This window comes from Enhydra lutris, unplaced genomic scaffold, assembly GCF_002288905.1.
Source record: "Enhydra lutris kenyoni isolate GAN:26980312 unplaced genomic scaffold, ASM228890v2 scaffoldscaffold55, whole genome shotgun sequence".
NCBI lineage: Eukaryota > Metazoa > Chordata > Mammalia > Carnivora > Mustelidae > Enhydra > Enhydra lutris.
In genome coordinates this window covers 14449818-14475073 of record NW_019154139.1, presented here as the reverse complement: position 1 = coordinate 14475073, position 25256 = coordinate 14449818, and the positions used below count along the sequence as shown (strand labels likewise).

At 45.1% G+C, this 25256-nt stretch overlaps 1 protein-coding gene across 2 annotated transcripts in view; it reads right to left on the bottom strand.

Moving 5' to 3' along the window:
- LOC111157509 (synapsin III) overlaps positions 1-25256 on the bottom strand; it is a 508652-nt gene that overhangs the window by 46656 nt on the left and 436740 nt on the right. For both annotated transcript variants that reach the window (XM_022518973.1, XM_022518974.1), the window contains exon 7: positions 22646-22708. In XM_022518973.1, coding sequence (XP_022374681.1) covers positions 22646-22708 — 63 coding nt within the window. The remainder of the gene's footprint in view (positions 1-22645; positions 22709-25256) is intronic.

The window sequence follows — 25256 nt, the reverse complement described above, 5'->3', positions numbered from 1 at the left end:
TAAAGAGATGGTTTGATAGATTGATAGAGAGGGAATAAACAGATAGGAAGCAGCTAGTATGCAAGTGCTTTGAAAGACACAAGCCAGAAAGTGATAGAAGTTGTACATATGACTGTGCTTTAGGCTGAATATTTAGCGACCTCCTAAAGGTGATCAGTCAGGCCAGGTTTGCAGAAATTCATTTAATAGGATCTAGGCTCTACTACACCACACTTTTTCCCTTTTCTTACAGAAGTCACAACATCATTAGAAAAATCAGATGAAATTCTGCAGGCAGCATTGGGAAAGCCCAAACTATGGGGTCAGGCTGATCTAGGTTCAAATCCTGGCTTAAGCACTTATAAATGCCATAACCTGGAACGAGTTCTTAAATCTTTCTGGGGCTCAATTTCCTCATATGTAAATGGAGGTGATAATATCTATACCTACCCTCACAAGATTGGGAGGATTAGAAATTATATTGCTATGTCTGTCTATTCTATTAACCTATAATCTATCTATTTCTCTAATGGTTATTATGACATGCATAGAGTACTAAAAAAATGCAAAATGACCCACACATGGAAGGTATTGCTTCAAGCCTGGGTCTGGGTATCAGGCTTTACCATGTACTACTGTGTGACCTTGGGCAATTTCTTATATTCCCTAAACTCTCATTTGCTCGTCTGTGAAATGAAGTTTATAATAATACACGCCTCTCAGAGTTACTACAAAAATTTTGTGAAATCAGCAATGTACATAATTTCAGCAGTGCCTGGCACAAAGCAATGGGCATAGGCTGTCTGGCATTAACTCTAAGTGCTTTTCTGGGTAATAATGTATCTGGAAATTTCATAAAATCTGAGATACACAAATAGAATTCAAGCTATTTCCTTTACTTTTCTGGACCTGGTGGCTCCTGTTTTCTGGGTGTGGAGGTCTCTCTGACAAACTTCTAGAAAGAGGCTTTACCAGGGGCTGTGCCAAAGGCCTGTTAGGTATAGTGATGCCATAGGCAATCTTGATCACATGCAGATTCTGCGTTCAACTGCCCACAGTTTTTAACTCTCCCCCTCCACATATTGCCCTTTGAGGGAGGGTTTGAAACCTGCTGACTGTCCTGAAGGGCTTGGGTGTGTCTCTCTACAACCAGACAGTGGAGGAGGATGCTGAGTGGGGGAGTCTGCCTGGGAACGGTTAGACTCCTTGTCTGTCTGGCTCCCTTGTGAAAGATTGAGATATGAAAGGTCATAGTAAACATTTTTCAAAAACAAGAAAGAGATTTCTTTTGTGTGGGTTGGGATGTGCCTCCCTGGCAAAGGATATCACTCAATTCACCAAATTTAAAGGGTATCAGAGGACTGTGCTGAGGTTTGGCAAAACTTGAGTGTTTTTCTTCTAATTTAACAACTTTATTTAATTTGGGGGTTGGATCTGTGCAGGCTTGTCTCCCATGCAGATGGGCCTTGCATTGGGAAAAGGGGGTGTAACAGGGTGATGGGGAGAATCTTCAGAAGGTGGGAAGGGGGGCAGGGTGCTGAGAACTCCATCCTGGGTGTGCCACCTTCAGTGACTCTACCGTTCGAACGAACAACGCAGAGCCTCAGAGGAGGGAGGGATTGGAGGAGGCATCTGGTCAACTCTTTATTCTTTTAAGTCTTAAATTTTTTTTAAGGATTGTATTTATTTATATTAGAGAGAGAGAGAGAGAGAAAGAGAGCACATGAGTAGCAAGAGGGGCAGAGGTAGAGGTGCCTGGGTGGCTCAGTGGGTTAAAGCCTCTGCCTTCAGCTCAGGTCATGACCCCAGGGTCCTGGGAGCCCCGAATTGGGCTCTTTGCTCAGCAGGGAATCTGCTTCCTTCTCTCTGCCTGCCTCTCTGCCTACTTGTGATCTCTGTCTGTCAGGAAAAAAAAAAAAAAGAAAAAGAAAAAAGAGGGGCAGAGGGAAAAGATGGAGCAGACTCACCACTGAGCAGGTAGCTTGATGCAGGATTCAATCCGAGGACTTTGAGATCCTGACCTGAGCTGAAGGCAGACACTTAACTGACTGAACCACCCAGGCGCTCCCGGTCAACTCTTTGATTTTACAGATGAATAGTGGGCACCTAGAGAGGAACATGTGACTTGCCCGTAAATTGCTCATAAATCGAAGACCAAGACTGGCTCCAAGTCTGTTCAGGGCCAGGAGTGCTGACTTCTCTCTAGTAGTCATGTGACAGGCCCGTGTGCATGATGCTGGTGGTCCTCAGGATGACTTAGAGGGTACACAGATGAACACTGAGTTATAACAGCTATTTATTTCAATGTGTATTAGGAAAAATGATCTGGCCCATAAAACTCAAAACTGTGATAGTCAAATAAAATGTCATTTAAAAATACATTTATTTGAGTAAAGAGAGAGAGAGAGTATGTATATGGAGGGATTGTTTTTTAAATGTTGGATAAGGAACAGAACTGGTTACCTGTAGGTTTGTTATAAATCATGATCACAGTCCCCTATCTTTAGGGCTTGGTGCTGCAGGGAGAAGACCGGGAGGTTCTTTTAGATCTCCTAGAATTTGTTATTCGTAGTCTGTGCAGGAACAAATCTCTGCTCCCGTCCCTACCTCTATATTACCTTCTCCACCACCTCATCCTACCATTATATTTTCCTCTCTCTTAACCTTTGTCTTCTTTCTTCTGAAACCCAGAAGAACCAGTGAGCAGTGAGAATGGCCAGTCCTAGGCTACTCAGTGAGCTTTCCCCATCCCAGGAGCTAGGATTCCTACAAGGCCCTGGAGGCTGGGGGGCAGAGCCTTGGGCCTTTTTCTCATCCTGTCTCCAGGAATTTCAAGTTCACCCCACCTATTCATTTTTTTTTTCCAGAGCTGCCTAACCTGTGAAACAACTCAGCCTAAAATATTATGAGGTTCCAGTAGATAAATATGGAACCAGCATATGTAATGTACTACGACAATGGTACATTAAAAGGCCTTCAGATATCCCAAAGTCATCATAAAAAATAAAATCAAAAGACTGTAAAGCCACAATGACATATCATTACCACCCAGAATCCACAGTTTATATTAGAGCTCACTAATTGGTTGGTTCACACTATGGGTTTTGACAAACAAATCATCATATGTATCCATCATTATAGAATCATACAGAAAACTTTACTACCTTAAAAATGTTCTGTGCTCTGCCTATTCCTCCCTTCCTCACCCTAGTCCCTGATGCCACAATCTTTTTACTGTCTCTGTAGTTCTGCCTTTTATAGAATGTCAGCTAGTTGGAATCATATAATATGTAGTCTTACCAGACTGGCTTCTTTCACTTAGTAATATGCACTGATGCTTCTTCCATGTCTTTTCATGGCTTGATAGCTCATTTCTTTTTAGCACTGAATAAAATTCACCAATTGTAACAAATGTACCACTCTGGTGGGGGACGTTGATAGTGGGGGAAACTATGCATGTATGGGGGAAGAAGGTATATAGGAAATCTGTAACTTCTGCTCTTTTTTGCTGTGAATTTAAAACTGTTCTAAAAAATAAAGTCTATTAAAAAAAAAGACTATGAAGGGTGACCCTATTTATATACCAGTTCTGTGCTGGGGCTGGAAGAAAATAAACGAAATCCCTCCTCTCCTAGTGTTGCTAAGAGCAGTGATCATAGGGGACTACGAGACAATAACTCAGGATATATTGAGTGTTCCCACACATAGAGGCAGGGACTTTGATTTTTCTCTACTGAGAGAACACTGAAAGTGGCCAGAACACTGCTTGGCACATGGAAGGGGCTCAATTAATATTTACTGAATCAATTAATGAAAAGAACAGGCCCCGTGATTGGGGCTCCAGTCATGGTTTCTGCCGTCAAGGTCTAGCTTAGAACACTGACAAGGTCTAACCTAGAACATGGACTGTAAGAGAGCAAGATGGCACAATGAGAGAGAGCTGTGTCAGGTTCAGAGCTGGCTCAAAGGAGGGCGGAAGGACAGAAGTCATCATGCTTGAGTAAGACAGAGAATGCTTCAAAGAGGAGAAGTTGCTTTAGCCAAGTAGAGAGGGCTGAGTCCCAAGGGGGCGATATCTCAATGTATGATTTCAAATGTACTAGGTGCAGGTGAGTTTGGGAGGACTTGACTTAAGAAGGTGTCACCCTACCTCTTCCTGGGAACACACTTGGATCATTTCTGACAATAAACTAGGACTTAAGTACTCCAGCTCCCTTTGCTCTCTACCCTACTCTAGCTGCCCTTCCCTGGCTCCAGCCCAAGGCCTCAGGGTCTTGTGTGTCACTGTAGGTGTCTACTTTGGTGTCTATTTTGGGGTGATGGCATTCAAGGGGGCTCTACCTGGAAACCCCAACTATGTGTGAGCGTTGGGAGCAGTGGTGTCCTGGAGCTGACTCATACTGGCTATTTTCTAATGTCCATGGAAGGATCTGGAGTGTTGCAATAAACGTTGGATTACTGTTTTGTTAAAATAAAATGTTTAAAAGCTTGGTTTTAAAGCAAGCAAAAAGCACATTCGAATGTTTAATATGCATTTACTTGGGCTGCCTGGGCAAGTGTGTTTTGTGGAGCCCTCCGAGTAAGACTTCTTCCGTGTCTTGGCTTATTTGGAAAGTCACCTGAGATTGCAGAGCCAGCTGGTAAAATGCTGGTGATTTTTTCAAAACTGTGCTCTGCAAGGACACAAAACATAGAGGTAATTTGCGCACCGAGGCTGATACAGACCAAGTTCATCGGAAGACCTTCAGTGTTTTCCTGATAGATGTGGTGATAAATGTTTTAAATTAAAAGTTACAGAATAAAATTATAGCTAATGCAATACTACTCTTGTGTCTGTCATAATTTCAAGCTCCATGTAGGATTTCACTGGAAGAGGAGGGTTCTGATGTCTCCCAGTCAACTCATGTTACGGAAGAGAAAATTGAAGGCCCCTAGAGGGACGAGGTTGGTTCAAGTGGTGTAGCTTCTGGAAAGGAAAAAAAAGAGAGGAAAGCCTGGAAGGGAGGAAAGGGATTTTCCAAGTTAGGACTCTTGGGCCTCCATCCAGCATCTTTGCAGTAGGACAAAGGAATGTGTCCAAATCTCATTATTTCAAGTGGGAAACCACATCACCATCATGGTGGGTGCCAGAAACATTTGAAGTAAACCCATGCCTGCGCCTATAAGAGCCAACATGCCTTGGCCCTGCTGACCTCTCTGACCTCACCTCCTGTCACCCGACTCCTGACTCTTTCAGTTCCTAGAACTTGCAGAACACAGGGCTGCCTCAGGGTCTTTGTACTTGTTATTCCCTCTGTCAGCAAAGCCCTTTCTGCAGATCGTCACAGAGCTGGCTCCTTCTCATCTTGTCTGTTCTGTTGTCACCTCCTCATAGAGGCCTCTTTTGATCATCTGATCTAAAACAGCTCTTCCACTCCCCGGTCATACTCAATGACATCATCCTGGCTTGTTTCATGCATTTATCATGGTCTCAAATGATCTTGTATTTGCCTGTGCCCCCTACAAAAATATAAAGCTCTGAAAGAGCTGGTACTTGTCTCTTAGATTCACTGCCATATCCTTGTGTCCTTGCACATAGTAGGTATTTGGAAGCTATTTTCTAATGGATAAATGAACGAATGGATGGTCACTGGGGACTCTTTTGACATAAGGGAGTGGTTTTCAAATTGGACACCATGGAGAAGCTTTGAGGGGCCCATTTTTGGAAGATGGGCCCATGTAAGGAGACCAGTTGGGTGGGACTCTAGATCTTTTCCCTTCATCTTACTGGCTGCAGGGATATGATTTATATATTGAGTGTTTTCATCATCCATTGGAAAGAAAGCTCGGGGACCAAAGAACAAGGACAGGTCACTAGGGAGGAAGCCCTGGATGGAAGTTTGGGCTCTAGGCCTTCAACCTGATACTGGGGGGGTTGTGAATGAGACACGGGGACGATATGGAGGGGTGATAGCTGGAAGAGCAGGGCATGGCGGATATATCATCTGGGGGTCCCAGGCGTGAGGATAGGGTCTGGGGGAGAGGGGTGACCTGATTCTAAGTTATCCTTCCAGCTGTCTCAGATCTTTGCCCCTGAGTCACAAACTAGTGATAGGCTTTTTGCTGAGGCCACAGCATTTTCCAGCCACAACTTTAAACATAATGTTTGCCCTTGCCCTTACCAAGAAAGCAACAGCCTTGCTCTCCGTGGCCTCATTAAACGGGATTCTATTTTCAAAGCACATTTTGAGAACATTCTTATTTGCTGTTCCAGGTTCTCAGAGAGACGGCCCAAGAGACTCCGCTGATAAAATGACTCTGGGCATGACAGAGATGGGGAGATGCTGAAATGAATAGCAGCTTTGTTTATTTGGCATTGGAACAGGCGAGAGGAGCTATATTTAAAAAGTAAATAAAGTTCCCCTTCTCTCCACAGAGAAAAACCCTTCTCTGGCCGCCCGGCCAGCCACACGATTTCCCTCGCAGAGCAGAACAAATGTGAGTAGATGGAATTTAACTTCGGGAGAAGAAATGTAAAAAATAAAATAATTATGGGGTGTGCGTGGGATACAGCTTGAGAATGAGTAAGATTAAGAAGCAACTCAGATGCCTAATTAAAGAGCCAAAAATAAAAAGCAGCAACAGACTGGGTATGGGTCTGGCGATATATATACACATCTATATATACACAGGGCTCCGAAATACTACTGGCTTCCCTTCTCAGCAGACTTGACCTGCATTTTCTTCCCGTGTTGGAGAGAAGATAATAAGGACTGGCTAGAGTGACGTTTTCCAAGCATGCCCCATGAGCCCAGCTCAGCGCAAAGTGGCATGTGCCCACAAGCACAGATAGCATCCTTTTCCCACTGGCCTAGCTTCTCCGAGCTTCAGTGTTCCCTCCTGCGAAATGAAGATCATTGCACTGCCCGCCTCCCAGTGCTTTTGTGCCAATTGCACAGGACGCGCACAAAACCAGGGCCTGGCACCTTGTGAGGCCTGGGTGAATGGGTCGTGATTATTCTTACGGTTGTTTGTTTCCATGGGTAACTCACACTCAAAATGTTGAAAACTGAGCTTATTATCTTCCCCATTAGGCCTGTCCTTGCTGATTTCACAAGGAATCATCGTGTTCTCAATTTTCTTCTGCCCCAGCACCCAGTTGCTCACTGAGTTCTTCTAATTCTGCTTTTCCCATATCCCTTGATGATGTCCTTATCTCATTGCTCACTGCCTTGGTTCCACCTGGTTCAAACCTTAATTTCTTCTCTGCACTGCTACGGTTTCTTCCTAATGGGTTCCGGGGGGTGCTAATTTCCCCCTCTTGGCCCCCGACTCCTCTCCATTCTCACACTACTGCCTTACGAATCCTGCCTTACGAACGTGCCCATTCTTTGCTTCCAGGCCACCAGTGGCTCTCTCTCTCTCTTAGCTAGAAGATTAAGAGCAAATTGTAGAGTGCAACGTAAAGTTGGCCCTGTCCCCTCCCCAGCCTCACCTACCCTTCCAGGGCTCACTCTGGCCCAGAGCTCTGGGATACTTGCTTTGCATTAACATCACCTGGGACCAAACGATGCCATGCCTGGGCCCTCTGACAGCCAATCACGACAGAGTCTCTGGGGGTGGGTCCCAGGCAGGGGTATAATTTCAGAGCTTTCTGGGTGATTCTAAGGTGCTGCTAAGCCTGACAACCACTGTTCCTATCACACCCGACAGCTTGTGATACTCTCTCTTGGGCCTTTACATCGTGTGTGTGTGTGTGTGTGTGTGTGTGTGTCTCCTGATGCCTGGAAAGCTTTTCTCAGCCGTATCCACCTGCAGTATGTGTCCCTATTGTTCCCTATTGTTTGAGATGTAGCTAAAGCTCCTACTTCCAGGAAGTCTCCCTGGTTTCCCATGAAGATGCTCCCACTCCCCCTGACATTTCCCTCTATCATGACTTAATTAATTTCCCCCTCTGCCTTCATTCAGTTTTATCTGGATTCCCTTCTTAGTACTTGGCTGGTATTTCTGCTGTAAGGTTTGCTTCATTTGGCTTGGATTGCTGTCAGCTGTCTACATGATCTTCTATCACCTCTCTCCAGCATTCTGGCCTTATTTCCTGCCACTTGTCACCTCAAGCACTCACTGTAGCCCGGCAGGCCCTCTGCCGATTCCTGGACCACAAAGAGGCCCTGCCTCAGGGCCTTAGTATATGCTCTTCCCTCACAGTCATGTTCTTCCTCCATATGTACATAAGCTCATTCATTCCTTCCTCCACATGTCGACTCACAGAAAGCCTTCCTTACTCATATTCCCACCATGCTGTGTCTCTCATCCTGTTTCTTTTGTCCTCAGAGTCCTTCTCATCACTGACATATCACAGTTGTTTTTTGTTTATTCTTTCTTCGTCTACCTCCCACCATTGGATGTAAGCTCCATGAGGACAGGGACTCTGTGGTGTTCATTATTGTATCTCCAGTGTCCAGAACAGTCCTTGGCATGTAGAAAGCACTCCATAAATATTTCTCAAATAAATGAATGAGAAAACATGCTGTGCTTTCCAGTGGACCGGGACTTTTTTTAAACCATGGGTTTGAAATGGTCATGAAATAAATTTAATTGGTCACAACCAATATTTTATAAATGACAGACTGGAACAATACATATCAGAATGACTTAAACATAGAAAAGGCAAGTTTTATTCTTTGAAACAATATATATTTATATTTATATATATATATATTATATATATATTATATATTTGAAACAATATATAATTATATGGGAATCAGCTGGCAAGACAAAAATCTAGTACTTACAGTGGTTTACTATACGAATTTTTGGAAAAGTTTTGTACTAGACCAGGAGTCGGCAAACATTTTCTGTGAAAAGTGCAATGATAAATATTTTAGGCTTTGCAGACCATAAAAACTATTCAACTCTGATGTTGTTTTGTGAAAGCAGCCAGAGACAGTAACACACACAAATGGACAGGGCTATGTTACAATAAAACTTTATTAACAAGACCAGGTCAGGGGTTGGATTTGGCTTGTGGGTGGTAGTTTGCTACGCCCTGCTGTGGACTGTAGTCTAGTGTGAGCCCATGTGTTTTGTGTATAAATTCCCTGAATTCAGAAACCATGTCCTTTTCCACCTCGGGATCTTTTAAAAAATTTATTTATTTATTTTTAAAATTTTATTTACTTTATTTTTTTTAATAAAATTTTAATTCCGGTGTAATTAACATACAGGGTTATTTTAATTTCACCTCTGGATCTTAACCAAGAGTCCTCTACTCCAGAGTCTAGCCCACTCTTTGCACATAACAAATGTTCATAAATATTTGCCAAAATATTCAATAAACATTTACTGAGTCACCAACTCGGAACAGCTGGGATCCAAATCTACTAGCATTTGTTGAATGACTACAAGAGCCCTTGGCCTTAAATTTTCAAAAGCCTCTGCCCCTCCTCCAATCTTTCCAAAGGCTGAGACCCAGAGCCCAAAGGGTGTCTTCTCCCCAGCTGGCTTGGGTCATGTGTTGCCAGGGGTCAGAAGGAGTGATGGGAAGTGATGGAAACGGGGAGTCTTTGATGGACTGCTTAGGGAACTGCCCAATTATCCTGCTTATCAGTTCACTGGTTCCTTTCCTTTGCTCTTCCCCATAATAAATCAAAGCTCCTTCTGTTGTTCTTGAGTTCCCAGGTCACTGATTCTTTTGCCTGCATGTTTATAGAGTTACAGTGTGACCATGAGATTGAATGGAAGGGAAGGGAGGACCCTGACAAATGTCAGCTCTGCAAGGCAACACCTCAGCTCCCCAGGCCCTCATGCATTGTGTAAGGTGAAGGAAGGGGCTTGCCAGGGCCTGGCATGCTGTCCAGGGCCTGGCCTCAACCAGGAAGAGAGGTGGAGTCGGTGGGTCCAGCTCCCACACCCAGCGAGTTTATAACCCAGCAGAGGAGGCTGATTTGGTTCAGATTTGAAGATGCCCCAGAGCAGGGGTCTGCAAATTACAGCCCGAGGGCTATTGCCAGTTTTTGTGTAGCCCATGAGTTAAGAATAGTTTTTAAATGGTTGGGAGAAAAAAAAAAAATCAAACGACGAGTGATATTCCGTGAAAATGATATGAAATTGAAATTTCAGTGTCCATAAATTAAGTTGTATTGGAACAGGGCCATACTCATTCATGTTCGTATTGTCTAGGGCTGCTTTCATCCTACAAAGCAGAATGGAGTAGATACCATAGACCATATGGCCTGAAAGCCTAAAATTTTACCATTTGGCTCTGTATGGAACAAGTTTGCAGAGCCCTGACTAGCATGACGAGTTGACATGGACTAGCAGCACGGATATCACCTGGGAGTTTGTTAGCCTCGCAGGTGGGCCCTCCCCCGACAGGCCAAGGCCTAGTGAATCAGAATCTTCATTTTAGTAACGTCTGCAAGTGATCTGTAAACAGCTGAAAATGTAGGAGGCACTTAGGTTCTAGAGGGAGTGATCCAATATCTCTTACGTATCTACAAATTTTTTCAAGTGCTTTATCTCAATCAGTCAGGATGAAAACCTCACACTCACTAGGGAGATCTACTGGGGCCATTGGACAGATAAGAAAACAAAGACTTCGCGAGTTAAGCGTTCGACCAAAGTAACATACATGAGTGGTTGAACTGGGATTTGAACTTCTGGGTCTATTGCATACCCCATGGCCTTAACCATGAAATTTCATAGCCCTCCTGAAAGAGAGGGCACGCCCACACTCATGGTCTGAAGTTGGAGGCCCCCAACTGGTGTCCCAAGGGTGTTCAGTGGCCAACAGATACGTTTTATTTGGCCTACATGGTGTTTTAAATATTTAAAAATTAGTTGCCAATATTTTAAAAATCAGGGGAGTTCATAAGAGACCCAGAGAATTGGCTTCATATGAAAGAATCAGATCATCAGGCTGTGTCGTGTCTCGGGGCTTTGTCCCGTCGGGGCTGAGTTGCAGTTGCCCGTGCAGACTGGCCTGGCCTCTCTGGGTCCCTACAGTCTCCACCTGGCCTCTGACACGTTCTGGAGACTGCCCGGATGCAGTGGGCATCTGAGTTGGCACCCTCTGGCTGTGCAGAGCAGCTGGGGCTCACTGAGCATCTTCTTACAACGCTGAACCTGACACAGCAGGTCTGGGGACAGTACCCAAGGGCCGCTGAGGCTGCCAGTCCTTCCGCAGAGTCTGCTTTGAGAAGCTTTGAGAGGCTGTCAAGGAGCTCAGGCCTGTGTGATTTCCGGGCTACACACACTTGGTTCATCACCTAGAGCAACTCAATAGCTGCTCTTGCTTCTGTTCCTCTATCCCTCGGGGTGGCTGGGGGCCCTTTGCAGTAGCTTCCAGCAGCCTCCTCCATCGACCCTGCTGAATCCTCTAAATACAGCCATTTTCTACGAGTGTCATGACATGAGAAGGACTGAACAGCACTCACTGCCCCACCACACGGCCTCCTCAGCACCTTCTGGCCTCGTTCCTGGAGGATGGGGCATTGGTGTGGAGGCTTCTGGGAACCAGAGGCCAGGAGTGGAGGCAAGAGAACGAGGTCTGCCAATAGCGTCTCATTTGTCCGGAGGCTTAGTAGAGACTGCTGAGAACCATGTTTAAGACATCCACTCACCCTGCCCCAAACATGCACACACACACACAAGAGCAACATGCACACACGTGTGCACACATTTGTGCATACACACATGCACACGCTCCAAAATGTAGCGAGCTCCCTGCTTACCTCCTTCCCTGGCTTTCCCTCACAAACAACCCTGCTGCTGCCCCCCATAAGCAGTGGAGCCCGCTGACCCTAAATGGACTGATTTCCAAGAAGGCAGAGATGTGGCTCATTTCCCTTCCAGGAAATTGGAGGGAGGCTGCCCGGGGCCGGAGCCTCAGTGAGCCTCAGTGAGGCAGGCAGCCTCTGCTTGCTTCCAGACATTTCTTCTTTTGCCTGCCAACAGTAAGAAGGGGCTGCACCTGCACATTTTGGCTGAGGATGGCCTCCATGGACATGCAGGCTGGGCTCCCCATGGACCAGTCTGGAGGCGGCCCTCCCCTTGGCACGGGTGCCAGCACCGGTGGAAAGAGCATGCAGCCTTCCTGGCATGCTGTGTGCAACCTTGGGCAAATCATTGTGCCTCCTTGATCTCTGCTTGTCTCATCTGAGAAATGGACACCATGATAGCACTATCCACCTTAAAGGACGGCCAGAGCTTGACTAGGCCTCTGTTGTGGATGCGACTGTCTAAGGCTGGGAGAAAAGCAAAGAGCCAGTAATCAGATTGTGGTAAACTACATGTAGCGTTTCCCACCTCAACAGGCACCACGCGCACCTTCCACTTTCTGAGGCACTTCTAAGGGGATGATGGCCCAGGCCTTTGTTATATACAATACCAAGATGGGCCAATAGACATCACCAGGGAAACAGAGAAGAGAGAGAGAACAAAGGAAATCTTACTGTTTTTCAATGTCCGTCCGTTCAAAAATATTCTGCTTTTCATGGAAGAATTGCGCGGTGAGTGCATTAAAGCAGGTAATTGATTCTTTCCCGATCAGTCTGTTCCTGGGCTTCTGTTCCTCTTGACAAAATGGGTGTTGTGGGGTGTGGGGGTGCACACGGTCCTTGAAACCCTGTGCCAGGAGGAAGAGTTTTCTTTTTCTCCTTCTCATTGTCTTGCATCAGTGTCCTCGGTCTTGGCTTCGGGCCCAGGGTGAGATTAGTCCACCAGCCAAGAGCAGTTCAGATGAAAAGGTCAGTGCTGGTCTCCAAGGTACTGACATGTTTTTTGGGTGGGCCCTCTGAAATTCTTTACAAATCAACTCTCCAATGAAGTTGGCGGGTCGCCTTATCAAGGAAAGAGATGATTCCACCAGCGCGTTCCCAAGTGTCCCACACAGCCTGAAGCAAAGGGCGGAAGGACCTGCTGACCTTGATTCAAATCCTGCTTCCAGCACTTACCCGTGACCTTGGGCAAAACAACTCTTGGAACCTCTGCAAAGCTGGGATCGGAGATGTTGAAGGCATGTGTATCCTGGCTCAGGTGCTCAGAATTGCTAATACCCTCTCTCTCTTCCTTATTCATCCTCCTGTCTCCTCTGCTTTGAGTCACCCCAGAGAAGTCGAGTAATTTGCTCAAGGTTATAACGCTGGCAAACGGCAGAGTCAAGATGAGAACGCAAGGAGGTCTAAGTTCAAAGCCCATATTCTCCCTCATTTACCTCCCCATCTCACATTTACTTTTAACACTTTTACTCACTATTCTTCTGAGCGATCAGGTGAGGAAAATCATGACACCAGCACTTAGGTGTTTAAATGATTTGCTAGGCGGATATTGCTGGCTTCTGAGGTGCGGGGCTGACAAGGAGAATCCAGGTCTCCCGAACCCAGGCCAACCAAGAGCCATGCACGGATGTGGGAATTGGCAGAGGAGTGCCGCCATTAGAGATCTAAGCCTGAAGCTGTCCTAAGAAAAATAAGTGGATGGTCCAGGTGACTTTACCTTAAATATGACAAACATCAGGGTAGATAGAATCATAAAATGACTGTTTTAGTTTGCTTCTGTTTATGCTTAGAATTTTGACATTTTGGCATCCAAAGGAAGAAAGAGACCTTTAGGACTCTACAGAATATGTAGTGTGTGTGTCTGCATGTGTGTGTGATGTACACACATATGTATAAATACCACACACACACACACACACACGTACACGCGGGTGCACAGAGTTGAACCTTGTTATCTGCGGTAGTTATGTTCTATAACATTGCAGCCAATACCGATTTTGTGAATACCGAACTATTGCTCCTAAGGCAAATACAGGGTTTCTGGAAGCCTCTGGTCACAGACATTTCCATCAACTGAGCAATACATAACCTTGTTCTATGTTTGATTCCGTTTCAAGCCATCTTATTGAATATATATTGTTCATTGATTAACATCGAACTAGTAGCCAACAGCACTGTAACTCATGCCTGAACAAAGCTTATCTAACACTTTTTTTTTCCCTGTAAGAAACATCACAGCCTTCTTGCACTTAGGATTTCTTGCACTAACAGCACTTCAGCTTCACACTTGTATGTGGGGCGGCATTTTAAACAATAAAATCACCACGAGAAAGTGTAAGAATGTGTAGTGTGGCTCTACATAGAAGCCACATGGGAGAAAAGGACACTTGTTTATAGTATGAGAGCTGAAACAAGGCGGATCGCTGCCTTGCTGGACCTCAGCCGGGAACGTGCCCATTATTGGCTGCTCTGCGTGTGTCTCTGAATGAGCGCGAAAGTGCTGTGAGTCAATTTGGGGATTACAAATAACAAATAAATTTTAGTGAATAGTTAAATTTGTATGGAATCCAGGAATAATGAGAATGGGTGGTTTATATTGTGCTTGTAGAAAGGACAACCTCAGGCCAGAGTCTCTGAAAAGGAGAGCACAGTGCTCAAAATTTTCACTAACATGTAAAGGACTGATAGATCCTCCACTAAGGGTCCATTTTGCTCAAGAGAAGCAGAGAATACATGAGACTAGTGGTCATCTCAAGGGAGTGGTGGGGTAGGTGAGAGAGGACGTGGGGGGAGGGAGGAGTTAAGAGGGAGGGTGGTGGGGTGGGTGAGGGTCCCTCCCTGTCCTACTTCATGGTCTGGCAGGGACTTTGAAAGCTGCTCCCCTGGGACACCTTGCTGACTCGCTTCCCTCCCCTGCTCTCACCCAACTTGGCTTCTGCTGAACTCTCTGGCGGTCTCCCAGGTGCTGGGGAACCTTCTGGTTTCTTCATGGCTCCCCTGGGTTCCATTTGTCCATTTGCTCATTCCTCGTCCTCCCTCCTCCACTACTGTGTTCTTGGGCCATGACTCCTACTTAAAGAGTGGATGATGCTGGGAAAGCTTGCTGAATGAGTCAGTCCAAGAGATGATACCTGAGTCCAGGTTGCTCAGAGCTGATGACAGAAGCAGCCCTGACCCAGTGGGGTATGCAAGATGCCTGGGCTGCTGGAAACATGGAGTTGAGGAGCATGCCACCTTGATGCTCCAGAGCAGATGCAGGGACACCTGAACCCTGTCACTCACTACTCCAGGCTTAGAAGGACAGCAACCCCTGTGCATGCAGGGGAAAAGTTAGGATTTCCAGGTCTGGGCTTATTAGCCTGTGACCACGTCAATGTCCTTCACCTCTGTGAGCTCAGGCACTGGAACTAGACTGTCTGGGGTCAGACACCAACTCCACCACCTACTCCCTCTGCCTCAGTTTCCTCATCCGTAAAGGGGGGGGGTTACCAACTCTACCTACCTCATAGGGTAGTTATAAAGATTGCACTCAATGAGTGAATATATTTCAAACACTTAGAATAGTGCCTGCACAGAGTAAACTCTATTTTAAAAAAATATTTTATTATTATTTTGTTAAAATATTTATTTATTTATTTACAGAGACAGAGAGAGAGAGAGAGACAGTGAGAGAGGGAACACAGAAGGGGGAGTGGAAGAGGGAGAAGCAGGCTTCGTGCTGAGCAGGGAGCCTCATACGGGGTTCGATCCCAGGACCCTGAGATCATGACCTAACCGAAGCAGGCGCTCAACTGGCTGAGCCATCAGGCACCCCCAGAGTAAACTCTATTAAGCATTAGATTTTATTATTATTGTGGTTATTATGTTTTGTTATTATTACTGCTCTTATCTCAAAAGTATGGGTTGGAGTCAGATAATCTCAAAGGTCTTTGCTTTCCCTTTCTGCTCTGTTATTGGGGATGCTCTCTCGATGTGTGGCCTCGGGCAAAACCTTCCCCTCTCTGGGGCCTCACGTTCTTATCTTCTAGATGAGGTGCCAGGATTCAAGCCCTGAGAGTCTGTGAATCTATGAAATAAGGATAAGTCACCTCCCAGGGTGGAGTTAACTTGTGATTTTGGCCTCTCCTGGGGATGTTGCCCAGACAAGCAGTTAAGTAATCAGAATAACAGTTTATATTTGTAGTGGATTTTTAAAGTTCCCATTCACTGAATGTTTACCAGGCACTCTCCCAAGGCTCAAGTGATTTATTCTATCTTCATTACAACCCCAGGAGGGCGATATTGTCCCCATTTGGAGATGAGGAAATTGAGGCACAGAGATATTAAATAACATTCCCAAGGACACACAGCCAGGAAATGGTCAACCTAGACCCCAACCCCAAAACCTTAATTCCAGACACCATAAACGTTAACGACCCCCCACCCCAACTGGCAACTGGCCTTGAACTTGACTTCTAATCCTCTGATAGTAACATGATATTGTGCCATTCCTTTTAATGGACTGCTCGTACTGTTGAAAATAACCACAGATTCTCATCATTGAAAGATACATAGAAGTGTCTCCAGGGTTTCTTAACCTTTGGAAGGTTCCCTGTGAGAAGCTGAAAGAAGCTATGGACCCTTTCCCACCCAGAAAGTTCGTATCATACCTGCACATAAACACACACACACACCTCCCAAAAACATATACAGAGATTTGTCCCAATTTCAGGGGTTTCAAACATCTCAGGCTAAGAGGTCATGCAATGCTTAAATGGTCCTGAAATTTTCCAGTAAGTATGCATCTTTGCTCCAAATCTGCATTGATGAGAACTTCTTCCCTAAATGACCATCTCTTCCATTAATGTTCCCCTCCAACTGTTAGAAATTTGCTCCATTGACATATTGACATTTGTTCATTTCCTCCTAACTTTGGTCCCAGCTCTGCCTGCTAGATATTATTTCAAGTCCCACCACATCTGCCCATGACAATTCTCTACGTTTCTGCAGAGGCTGCCGACACTATCCCTAGCAGATGCCTCTTTCCTTCGTTGCTCAGTTAACCTTCCCTGGGACACACTGATTTGTCAATGGTGGCCTCAAACACCCAGAATGGATGTAGAGCCCAGAACCCAAAACAATCTCCTGACCACAGACTGACCAGGGCAGTGCAGGAGTCTCACTGTATTCTGGACATCAGATCTCCATGAATATATCCTAAGAGCGGATTCCACTTTTTAAACCTTATTTTACTTTGAACTATAACACATATAGAGAGGATTGCATAGTCCAAAAAGAACAGTCCAACGAGATATCTATCACAAAGCAAACATCCACATCCAGAACTAGAACTGCTCACTCCTGCTTCCTCCCCACGATCACTCCTTCGTCCTCTACAAAGGCAACTTCTACTCTTTTTGGTAATAATGTTCTTGTTTTCCTTAAACATTGTATCATCTAAATGCGTATCCCATTTCAAGCTATGGTTTTATTTCCCTGGTTTTTGAGTTTTATATAAATGGAATCATTAAAATAGGGATTCTTTTGTATGTGACTTATTTCACTCAATGAAATATGGGTATGAAAGGCGTGCACATTGTTACTTATAACTGTAGTTCGTTCATTCTCATTGCTGGAAGTTTCCCACTTGTCTGAATATACTGTACTTTATTTATCTAATCTATTATTAATGGATACGTGGGCGGTGCCTGGGTTCTGGCAATTATGAATGAGCTGCTATAAAAACACTGGTGAGCACACACATGCATTTAGGCTAGCTAGCCCTAACAGAACTTTTGTGCAACCTTTCAGCGGATAATATCAACCCGTCTTCCAAAGCAGTTTTATCAATTCACACTTTTAGTAGTTGTGTGTGTGAGTTCTAATTCTTCCATGTCCTTGCCAATGCTTAGCGTTATTCATCTTTTTAATTTTAGCTCTTTTGGTGGTTACAGAGTGGCATCTTGTTGTGGTTTTAATTTGCATTTCCCTAATGACTAATGTGGGTGAGCCCATTTTCATCTATTTATTGCGTATTTATGGATGAGAGGTTTTGGCAACTCCTTACTCATCTGACTCATCCTGAAGTTACAGCCAAATGGAATATAGTCCTTGACAGATGATGCTGTTTAGTCATATCTCCTGTATTGACTTCAAGTTTGGATTTTAGGTCCCCAGAGCATGTCTGAGCATTCTTCAAGTAATCTCTACATGCGTTGTGGAGCTCAAACTCATGACCCCGAGATCAAGAGTTGTGTGCTCCATCATCTGAGCCAGCTGAGTGCCCCTGAACATTCTTAATACTCATGACAGCTAGTATTTATTGAGAGCCCACCATGTTCCAGGCACTGGATGCTTGACATGCATCATGTCTCCTAATCCTCACAACCAGCTTATGAGGTTGCTACTGTGATTATCTGCTTGTACATATGAAGAAACCGAAGGTGGGGGAGGCTACATAACTTACTTGCTAGATTCAAATCAACACCCTGAGCCACTATAACACACTGGCTCTCAAAGATGGAAACATTTGACCACATTAAAAAAAAAAAAACCTTTAAAAATGCTTAAAAACTAAATAATAAAATGGACATGTAACTGTCAAATGAGAAAAAGAGTTGCAAAGTAAGACAAGTGCTTAATATGGAAAGAGTTCTTACAAACTAATAAGAGGACACAATAAAAAAATGGACAAAGGTTTCTGTGGTCAGCTAAGTCTGGGGGATTCAGCACATCTTTCATGTTCTTTTCCCCCAACAGTGTATCTAAGCAAATTCATGACTCTTAAGTGCCACACTAAAAACTTACTTTAGAAAGGGGAATCCTCTTACACTGTTGGTGGGAATGCAAGCTGGTACAGTTACTCTGGAAAACAGTACGGAGGTTCCTAAAAAGTTGAAAATAGAGCTATCCTGTGACCCAGGAACTGCACTACAAGGTATTTATCCCAAAGATAAAAATGTAGTGATTTGAAGGGGCACTTGTCTCCTAATGTTTGTAGTAGCAATGTCCACAATAGCCAAACTATGGAAAGAGCCCAAATGTCCATTGACAGATGAATGGATAAAGGAGATGTGGTATATATATACAATGGAATACAGAAAAAAAAATGAAATCTTGCCACTTCAAAGACATGGATGGAACTAGAGGGTATTATGCTAAGTGAAATAAGTCAATCAGAGAAAGACAATTATCATATGATCTTATTCCTTTGTGGAATTTAAAAAACAAAACAGAAGATCATAGGAGAAAGGAGGGAAAAATAAAACAAGATGAAATCAGAGAGGGAGACAAACCATAGGAGACTCTTAATCATAGGAAACAAACTGAGGGTTGCTGTGTGCGGGGATGGGATAAGAGGGGGATGGGGATTAAGGAGGGCATGTGATGTAATGAGCACTTGGTGTTATATAAGACCGATGAATCACTGAGCTCTACCTCTGAAACTAATAATACCCTATATATTAATTAATTGAATGTAAATAAAAAATAAAAAAGATATTAAAAAGAATAAAATAAAAACTTACACAGCGTTTTCCAAACCTATTTGAACAGCATAGGCTTTAGCATCTGAATAATTACAATGCTTTGAACAGACTTTGAAGCCTGTTGAACTCTATAATAACCACTGCTTCCTCTGGTTTCTGGACTGGTAAGAGTTTCAACAAAGGAAATGAAATTAGTTTTGTCCCTGGTTTCTCAACCTAGACACTATTGACATTTTGGGCTGTGTAATTCTTTGTTGTGGGATTGGCTCAGGCACTGTGGGCTGTTCCCAGCAGCATCCCTGGTCTCCACTCAGTAGATGCCAGATGCCAGTAGGACCAACCCCACCCCCAGTTGTGATAACCAAAATTGCCCCGTGGAGGCAGAATTCTCCTCCCCCCATGAGAACCATTGGTCTAGCCTGACTGATTTCTAAATAACCCATGATCCTCCACATGATAACCTCCTACCTAAGTGCCCCCAAACTGCATAGCGTCTCACTATATTTTAATTTCTGTGTCTTGTGACAGCCTCTATTCTTTGTTCAGAGAGTATCAGCCCATCTCTTTGGCTCTTTGGATCTTCCTTGTTTGCTAGAACTCCTTCTACCTCAAGGCATAGCAAACCATGCGCAGTTCCCCAGACATGGAACTTCCTTCCACTTTCCTATCCTCTAGGTGGAATTAAGCTCTTTTCTTCAATCCCCATACTCACTGCACACCCTCCTATTAGACCCGTGACACACATTGTACCTATTTACGTGCCTGTCTCTTCAATTCCTGACAGCAGAAACTGGGTCCTATTTATCTTCTGGTTCTCGGCACCACGTAGGTACTAATCAGTATATACAAACAAAGGAGCAAAATATAATTGATGATGGCAGCGGGGACCTAGGTAGATTTCCACCAACACTGAGTCCATTGGCAACCTCTTCACCAGTTTCCTCCTAGGAATGTTCTCTTTGCTGGTCTCCAGGAAGACCATCTTCCCTCTTGAGAGAAGTAGAAGTACCATGGAAGGTACCAGTTTTGTTTTTCTCCCTCTCAGACATGAATATGACATCATCTGCTCAGTTGGCATGCCCAGGCCATTCTTGATAGTTTTCTCATTGCATACTGAAGGAGAAGAGCCCTTTTCCCTTGATGTCAGCATTTCTGCAAACTCCAGTTTATTCTAGCCAGTGACACTTTTTATCCTTGGATATGTGTCCTCCTTTCCATGGAGGAGACCCTGTTGGGCCTGAGTTTCTCAGAGCACCCCCTCCTCTGAGCATTGCTTCAGTCTCTCTAAGTATCTCCTGTCTGGGATCATTTGAAGCTTGAGATACAGAATTTAATTCTTGGGAACATTTTACCAGAGTTGTCCAAGATGGTGGCAGTGGGCGGAAAGAAAAGGATGGGTTTGAGCAACGTTAACAAAGGCAAGTGAAAAGACCTGACAACCTATTAGACATAGAGTGGGGAACCGACTCCCAGATTTTTGCTTTGAGACAATGGAGGGACTGGAGGTTCCTGCTGCAGAGACAGCCACAGGAGGAGGCGGAGGAGGAGGAAGCCGAGGAGGGGGAGCAGGCTATCTGGGACTGTTAGAGTCTGAGATTTCCATGGGAGACCAGGGGGACGTGTAGAGGAGGGAACTGGATATAAGAGCTGAGGCTCTGGATGAGAAAGCCAACCCGGGGACTATTAGCGTGCAGGTGACCTTAGGAGCTGAGAGCGCAAATAGGTGCATGTTAAAGATGGTGCAGCAAGAAAACAACATGAAGGAGACGGTGAAGGACTGGTGGAGACAGGAGAGCCAGGAGAGGAGCATGAGTTAAAGGCCACTGGAGAAGGAGTTTTGGGAAGAAGGGAAGACCAGCAGCTTTAAGAGATACAGGAAAGTCAGCTCCCATGAGGACAGTAAAGTGCCTGTTGATTCAGCAGCAGAGGGTCACTGAGGACTAAGGCAAGGGCAGTGCCAGAGCCTGGGGGCAGAGGTGCAGGAGGGCTTGTGGGGAGGGGCTGAAGGGGCACAGACACAGCAACATGTCTAAAGAGGGAGTCCCTCATCCATCCGCTCACCCAACAAGCCGAGGGGCTACTGGCCCGGGATATGGCAGTGGGCAAATAGGCAAGACCCCTGCCCTCACAGTGTGCCCTTTCAGGAAGACGAAGTATTTTAGAGGGAGGATTTCTTTTAAAGACGGTTGTTAGAATCACCACCCTTTGACAGAGAAGGCCAAGAGAGGTCAGATGGCAACTTGTTCAAGTTCACATGAATGTCAGAGCTGTGGGTCATGCCCTGACCCGTCTGGCCCTTTGCTGCCTGAAGGGGATGAAGTTTGGGTGGGAACAGATGACACAGAAGGTATAAGAGGGTGGAGAAGAATAAAGGTGCCAGGTGCAGGCTTATTTATGAGGGGGCTGGGCCTACTCAGATCAAGGTTTCTATTTATTTGAGCCAGAGGTTTGAGAGGAGGCTGTGGTGGCCCCCACGTTTCCCCACAATCCCACCCCTCTTATTTAGGAGTAAATCTCCCTTTCCTGTGGACATCCTGGTCTGCACGGTTTGACTGGGGCTGTACTCATCTTCACATGCGCTGGTTAGGGGATGGACCCAGGAACCCGAGCAAGGCTGACCAGCCTTCCACTGTGGGGTTAATATAGAGATGCTGGAAAGAGCCATGGTCTTTATTCCTCTGTGACAGTGAGTTTGGGGGCCAGGGCAGATCCCCAAGCCATCTTGACTATCTGAAGAAAACACCAGGCAAAGATAAACAAGGTCAAGAAATACAGGAGACCGAGCTCTGATAGCATTGCTTGGCCTCCTGGAGCCAGCTCTGCGCAGACCTATCGAGAACTCTCCCAGACTTCTCGGTGGCTTGAACCAATGGATTCTCTTTCGCTTCCTGATTTGAGTTGCGTTTCCACACTTGCAGCTGAAAGGACCTGACCAATTATGACAAATATGTCAGCTGTGACTGTGTAACATATATGATTTACTCTTGCAGAAGCTAACTGACTCCAGGGCCTTTCTCCACAGAGCCTTATGTGTTCACCTCCTTCTAGGTCCTGGCCCTGCAGGTGTGGCGGGGAGGTGAGTAAGACTGGAGTTTAGAGAGCCACCGTGGAAATGAGGATGGGAACAAAAGAATCAGCGTCTAGAAAATGATTTACATTCGTTGCTCTGAATCCACAATCATAGGAAACAATTAGCTAGCAACTCCAGGCAGGATTCAGTGGGTACAGACTGAACTGGAGAGACGCTCATGGTACAGGAGCTTGGAGGGTTGGCAAGGGGTGGGGAGGACAGGGTGCATCCTGCATCCTGGGCTTCTCCAACACTGTTCTGGGCCGTGGAGCCAAGGTGGGGCTGGCGGGGGACAGAAGGAGAGGGGAACAAGCAGTCTGGGGAGGCTGCATGGGTATGAATGTGAGTCTAAAAGCTGCTTCTCATACCTTTCCCATTCCGGCGTGGGCGTGTCCCAGCTTGACCACCACAGGGAAGTGGGGCGCTGTGAGCTGTAAGAGACAAGAGGAAATCACTCATTAGCATCCCAGAGTATTGCCACGGAGAGACACTGGGCGCCGCCTGTTTTGTAGAAAGATTCAGTCATCTTCTATTACCCGGAATCCCCACAAGAACGCTTTGACAGATGGTCATCCTGCTGCAGCTCCAACGCACGAAATGCCAGCGATCTGGGCTTCCAAAAGAAGCCCTGAGCACTTAAAAGCAGCCTGCCTGGGGCACCCACCAAGAGACGGCAGGGAGGAACAAAGTGACTGGTTTTGGATCCTGGCTTCACCACTTGTGCAACCTCAGACGAGTTTTACATGATCTGTGGCTCAGTTTGCTCACCTGTAACATGGAACGATGAGTGTCCATCCCACAGGGTTGCCGCGAGGATCAAACAAATTATTACATGTGAAGCCTTTACATTGTAAGTACCCAATGAACCACAGCTTCGTGACTCCCACCATGGTTCTGCCTTACGTTATCCCTCAAAAAACTTTCACGTATCTTGAAACACACTCCTTCCCCCCAAGCCCTCACCAGGCCAGCCTATGAGGTTTCTTAATAGTGGTCATGCTACTACGGGCACAGACATGTATTGGCTGCACCCTACTGGGGACTGTTCTGGGCGATCACGATGTATCATCTCCCTTCGAGAGCCATGCTACTTGTCTCGCTGTTCCCTGTAGTGTCCTTAGCTCCAGGAATATCGCCTGACCCAAAGAAGGTGCTTGGTAATGGAGTCTGTGCTTCATTCAACCAGTCCTCTCAGCAAGACCTAGGAGGCATGCATGCTTCTCTTTAGAGGAGGAGAGGGGCTCAAAAGATTAGGTGCTTACTCAGGACCACGGTCACTCAGCTGGGAAGTGAGGGCACCAGGTTCAAACCTAGGCTATGCATTTCTTCGCTTATTCTGTTCGTATATTGTTTGAGATGAGTTTGCTTGGTGTCTACAAGTCTACTTGGAGGTGCTTGAGGGTAAAGGTTTTCCCTTCTAATTATGTAGTAGTAACTTCAGTCCCCCTGCTTGGATCTACCTGGTCAGGGGTAATCATGTCCTACTCTCTGTGCCATCTGTCCTTGGTCCTGGGTTGTCCCTGGCAGTGCTGTCCGTACTGACCCTCTGGCTGCCTTGAGAGGAGAGGAAGAAACCGGCTCTTCTCTCTTGGTGCCCAGAGTCTAGTCTGACATGGAGGTGCTGCTGTAGGTGCTTTGAAGGGTCTGCTGTGGGTCACGGAGTCATTCGATGGGCCTCATCTCATTGTACCCATGCAATGGCTCCACGAGGCAAGCAGGGAAGGTTTTTAATCACTATTTCACAAATAGGAACTCTGAGACTCAAGATAGGTGCTGGGAAGGGGTGGAATTGGGGCTTAAAGGTGGGCCTGTCAGACTCTAAGCCTGATGTGAAAGGTTTTCACTAAGATCTAGCTCAGGGCTTCCTGTAGTAGATGCTGAATAAAAAAATTTCCCCCTTTTTGATGCTGATTTTTTTTTTAAAGATTTATTTATCTAAGAGAAACAGAGAGAGAGAGAGAGAGAGCATGAGCACACAAGTGGGGAGAGGAACAGAGGGAGAGACTCTTCAAACAGAGGCTCAGCTGAGTGCAGAGACTGACATGGGGCTCGATCCCATGACCCATGAGCTCATGACCGGAGCCGAAACCCAGAGTCAGATGCTCAAATGACTGAGTCATCCAGGCACCCCCAGGCTATGATTTATCATGTCTTGGTGCTTAGAGAGAACAAATGCATCTTTTAAAAAAGGCCAATATTTGATTTTGATTTCAAAAGCAGTATGTACTCACTATATAAGAAGTTTGGAAAATGTAATAAAGTGTTATGTTGTTATTATACAGAAGACAATAAAGATCACCCTCAGACTTTCAACATCTGGGGTTTTTTTTGGTTTTTTTTTTTTTTGACATTTTATTTAACTTTTTTGGTAAATTTTATTTTTTCAGTGTTCTAAGATTCATTGTTTATGCAACACACCCAGTGCTCCACACAATACGTGCCCTCCTTAATACCCACCACCAGGCTTACCTATTCCCCCTACTCCCCTCCCTTTGAAAATGGTCTTCTTTTTTTTAAATCCATATTTTTTTTCTCTTCCCATTTGTTCTACCTTGGGAGTATACTGAATATCCACTTCTGCTTCCTGCTCTTTCCACTTACTGTTCTGTGCTAAGCATATTCCTGGTAGTGATTACTTGTCCATTTAATAGTTATTACAAAATATTTCACATATGAAAAAGACTTAAAGAGCATTATCATGGCCATCACCCCACTTAAGAAATAAACCACTGCTCACATAGATGAGGTCCCTGATAGACTTTCTTACTGTACTCCCTTCTCTCCCACCCAGAGGTAATCATCATGATATGATTTTATTTATGATACGTTTATTGTTGCCTCACATTTATTCATATTTTAAGTATTATTAATATATTTTAACTATATGATTCTCAAACAATATACAGTACACATGTTTAAACTTTATGTAATGGTATCAAAACAAACTATTTTTGATGATCTTTTTAAGCACATTATGTT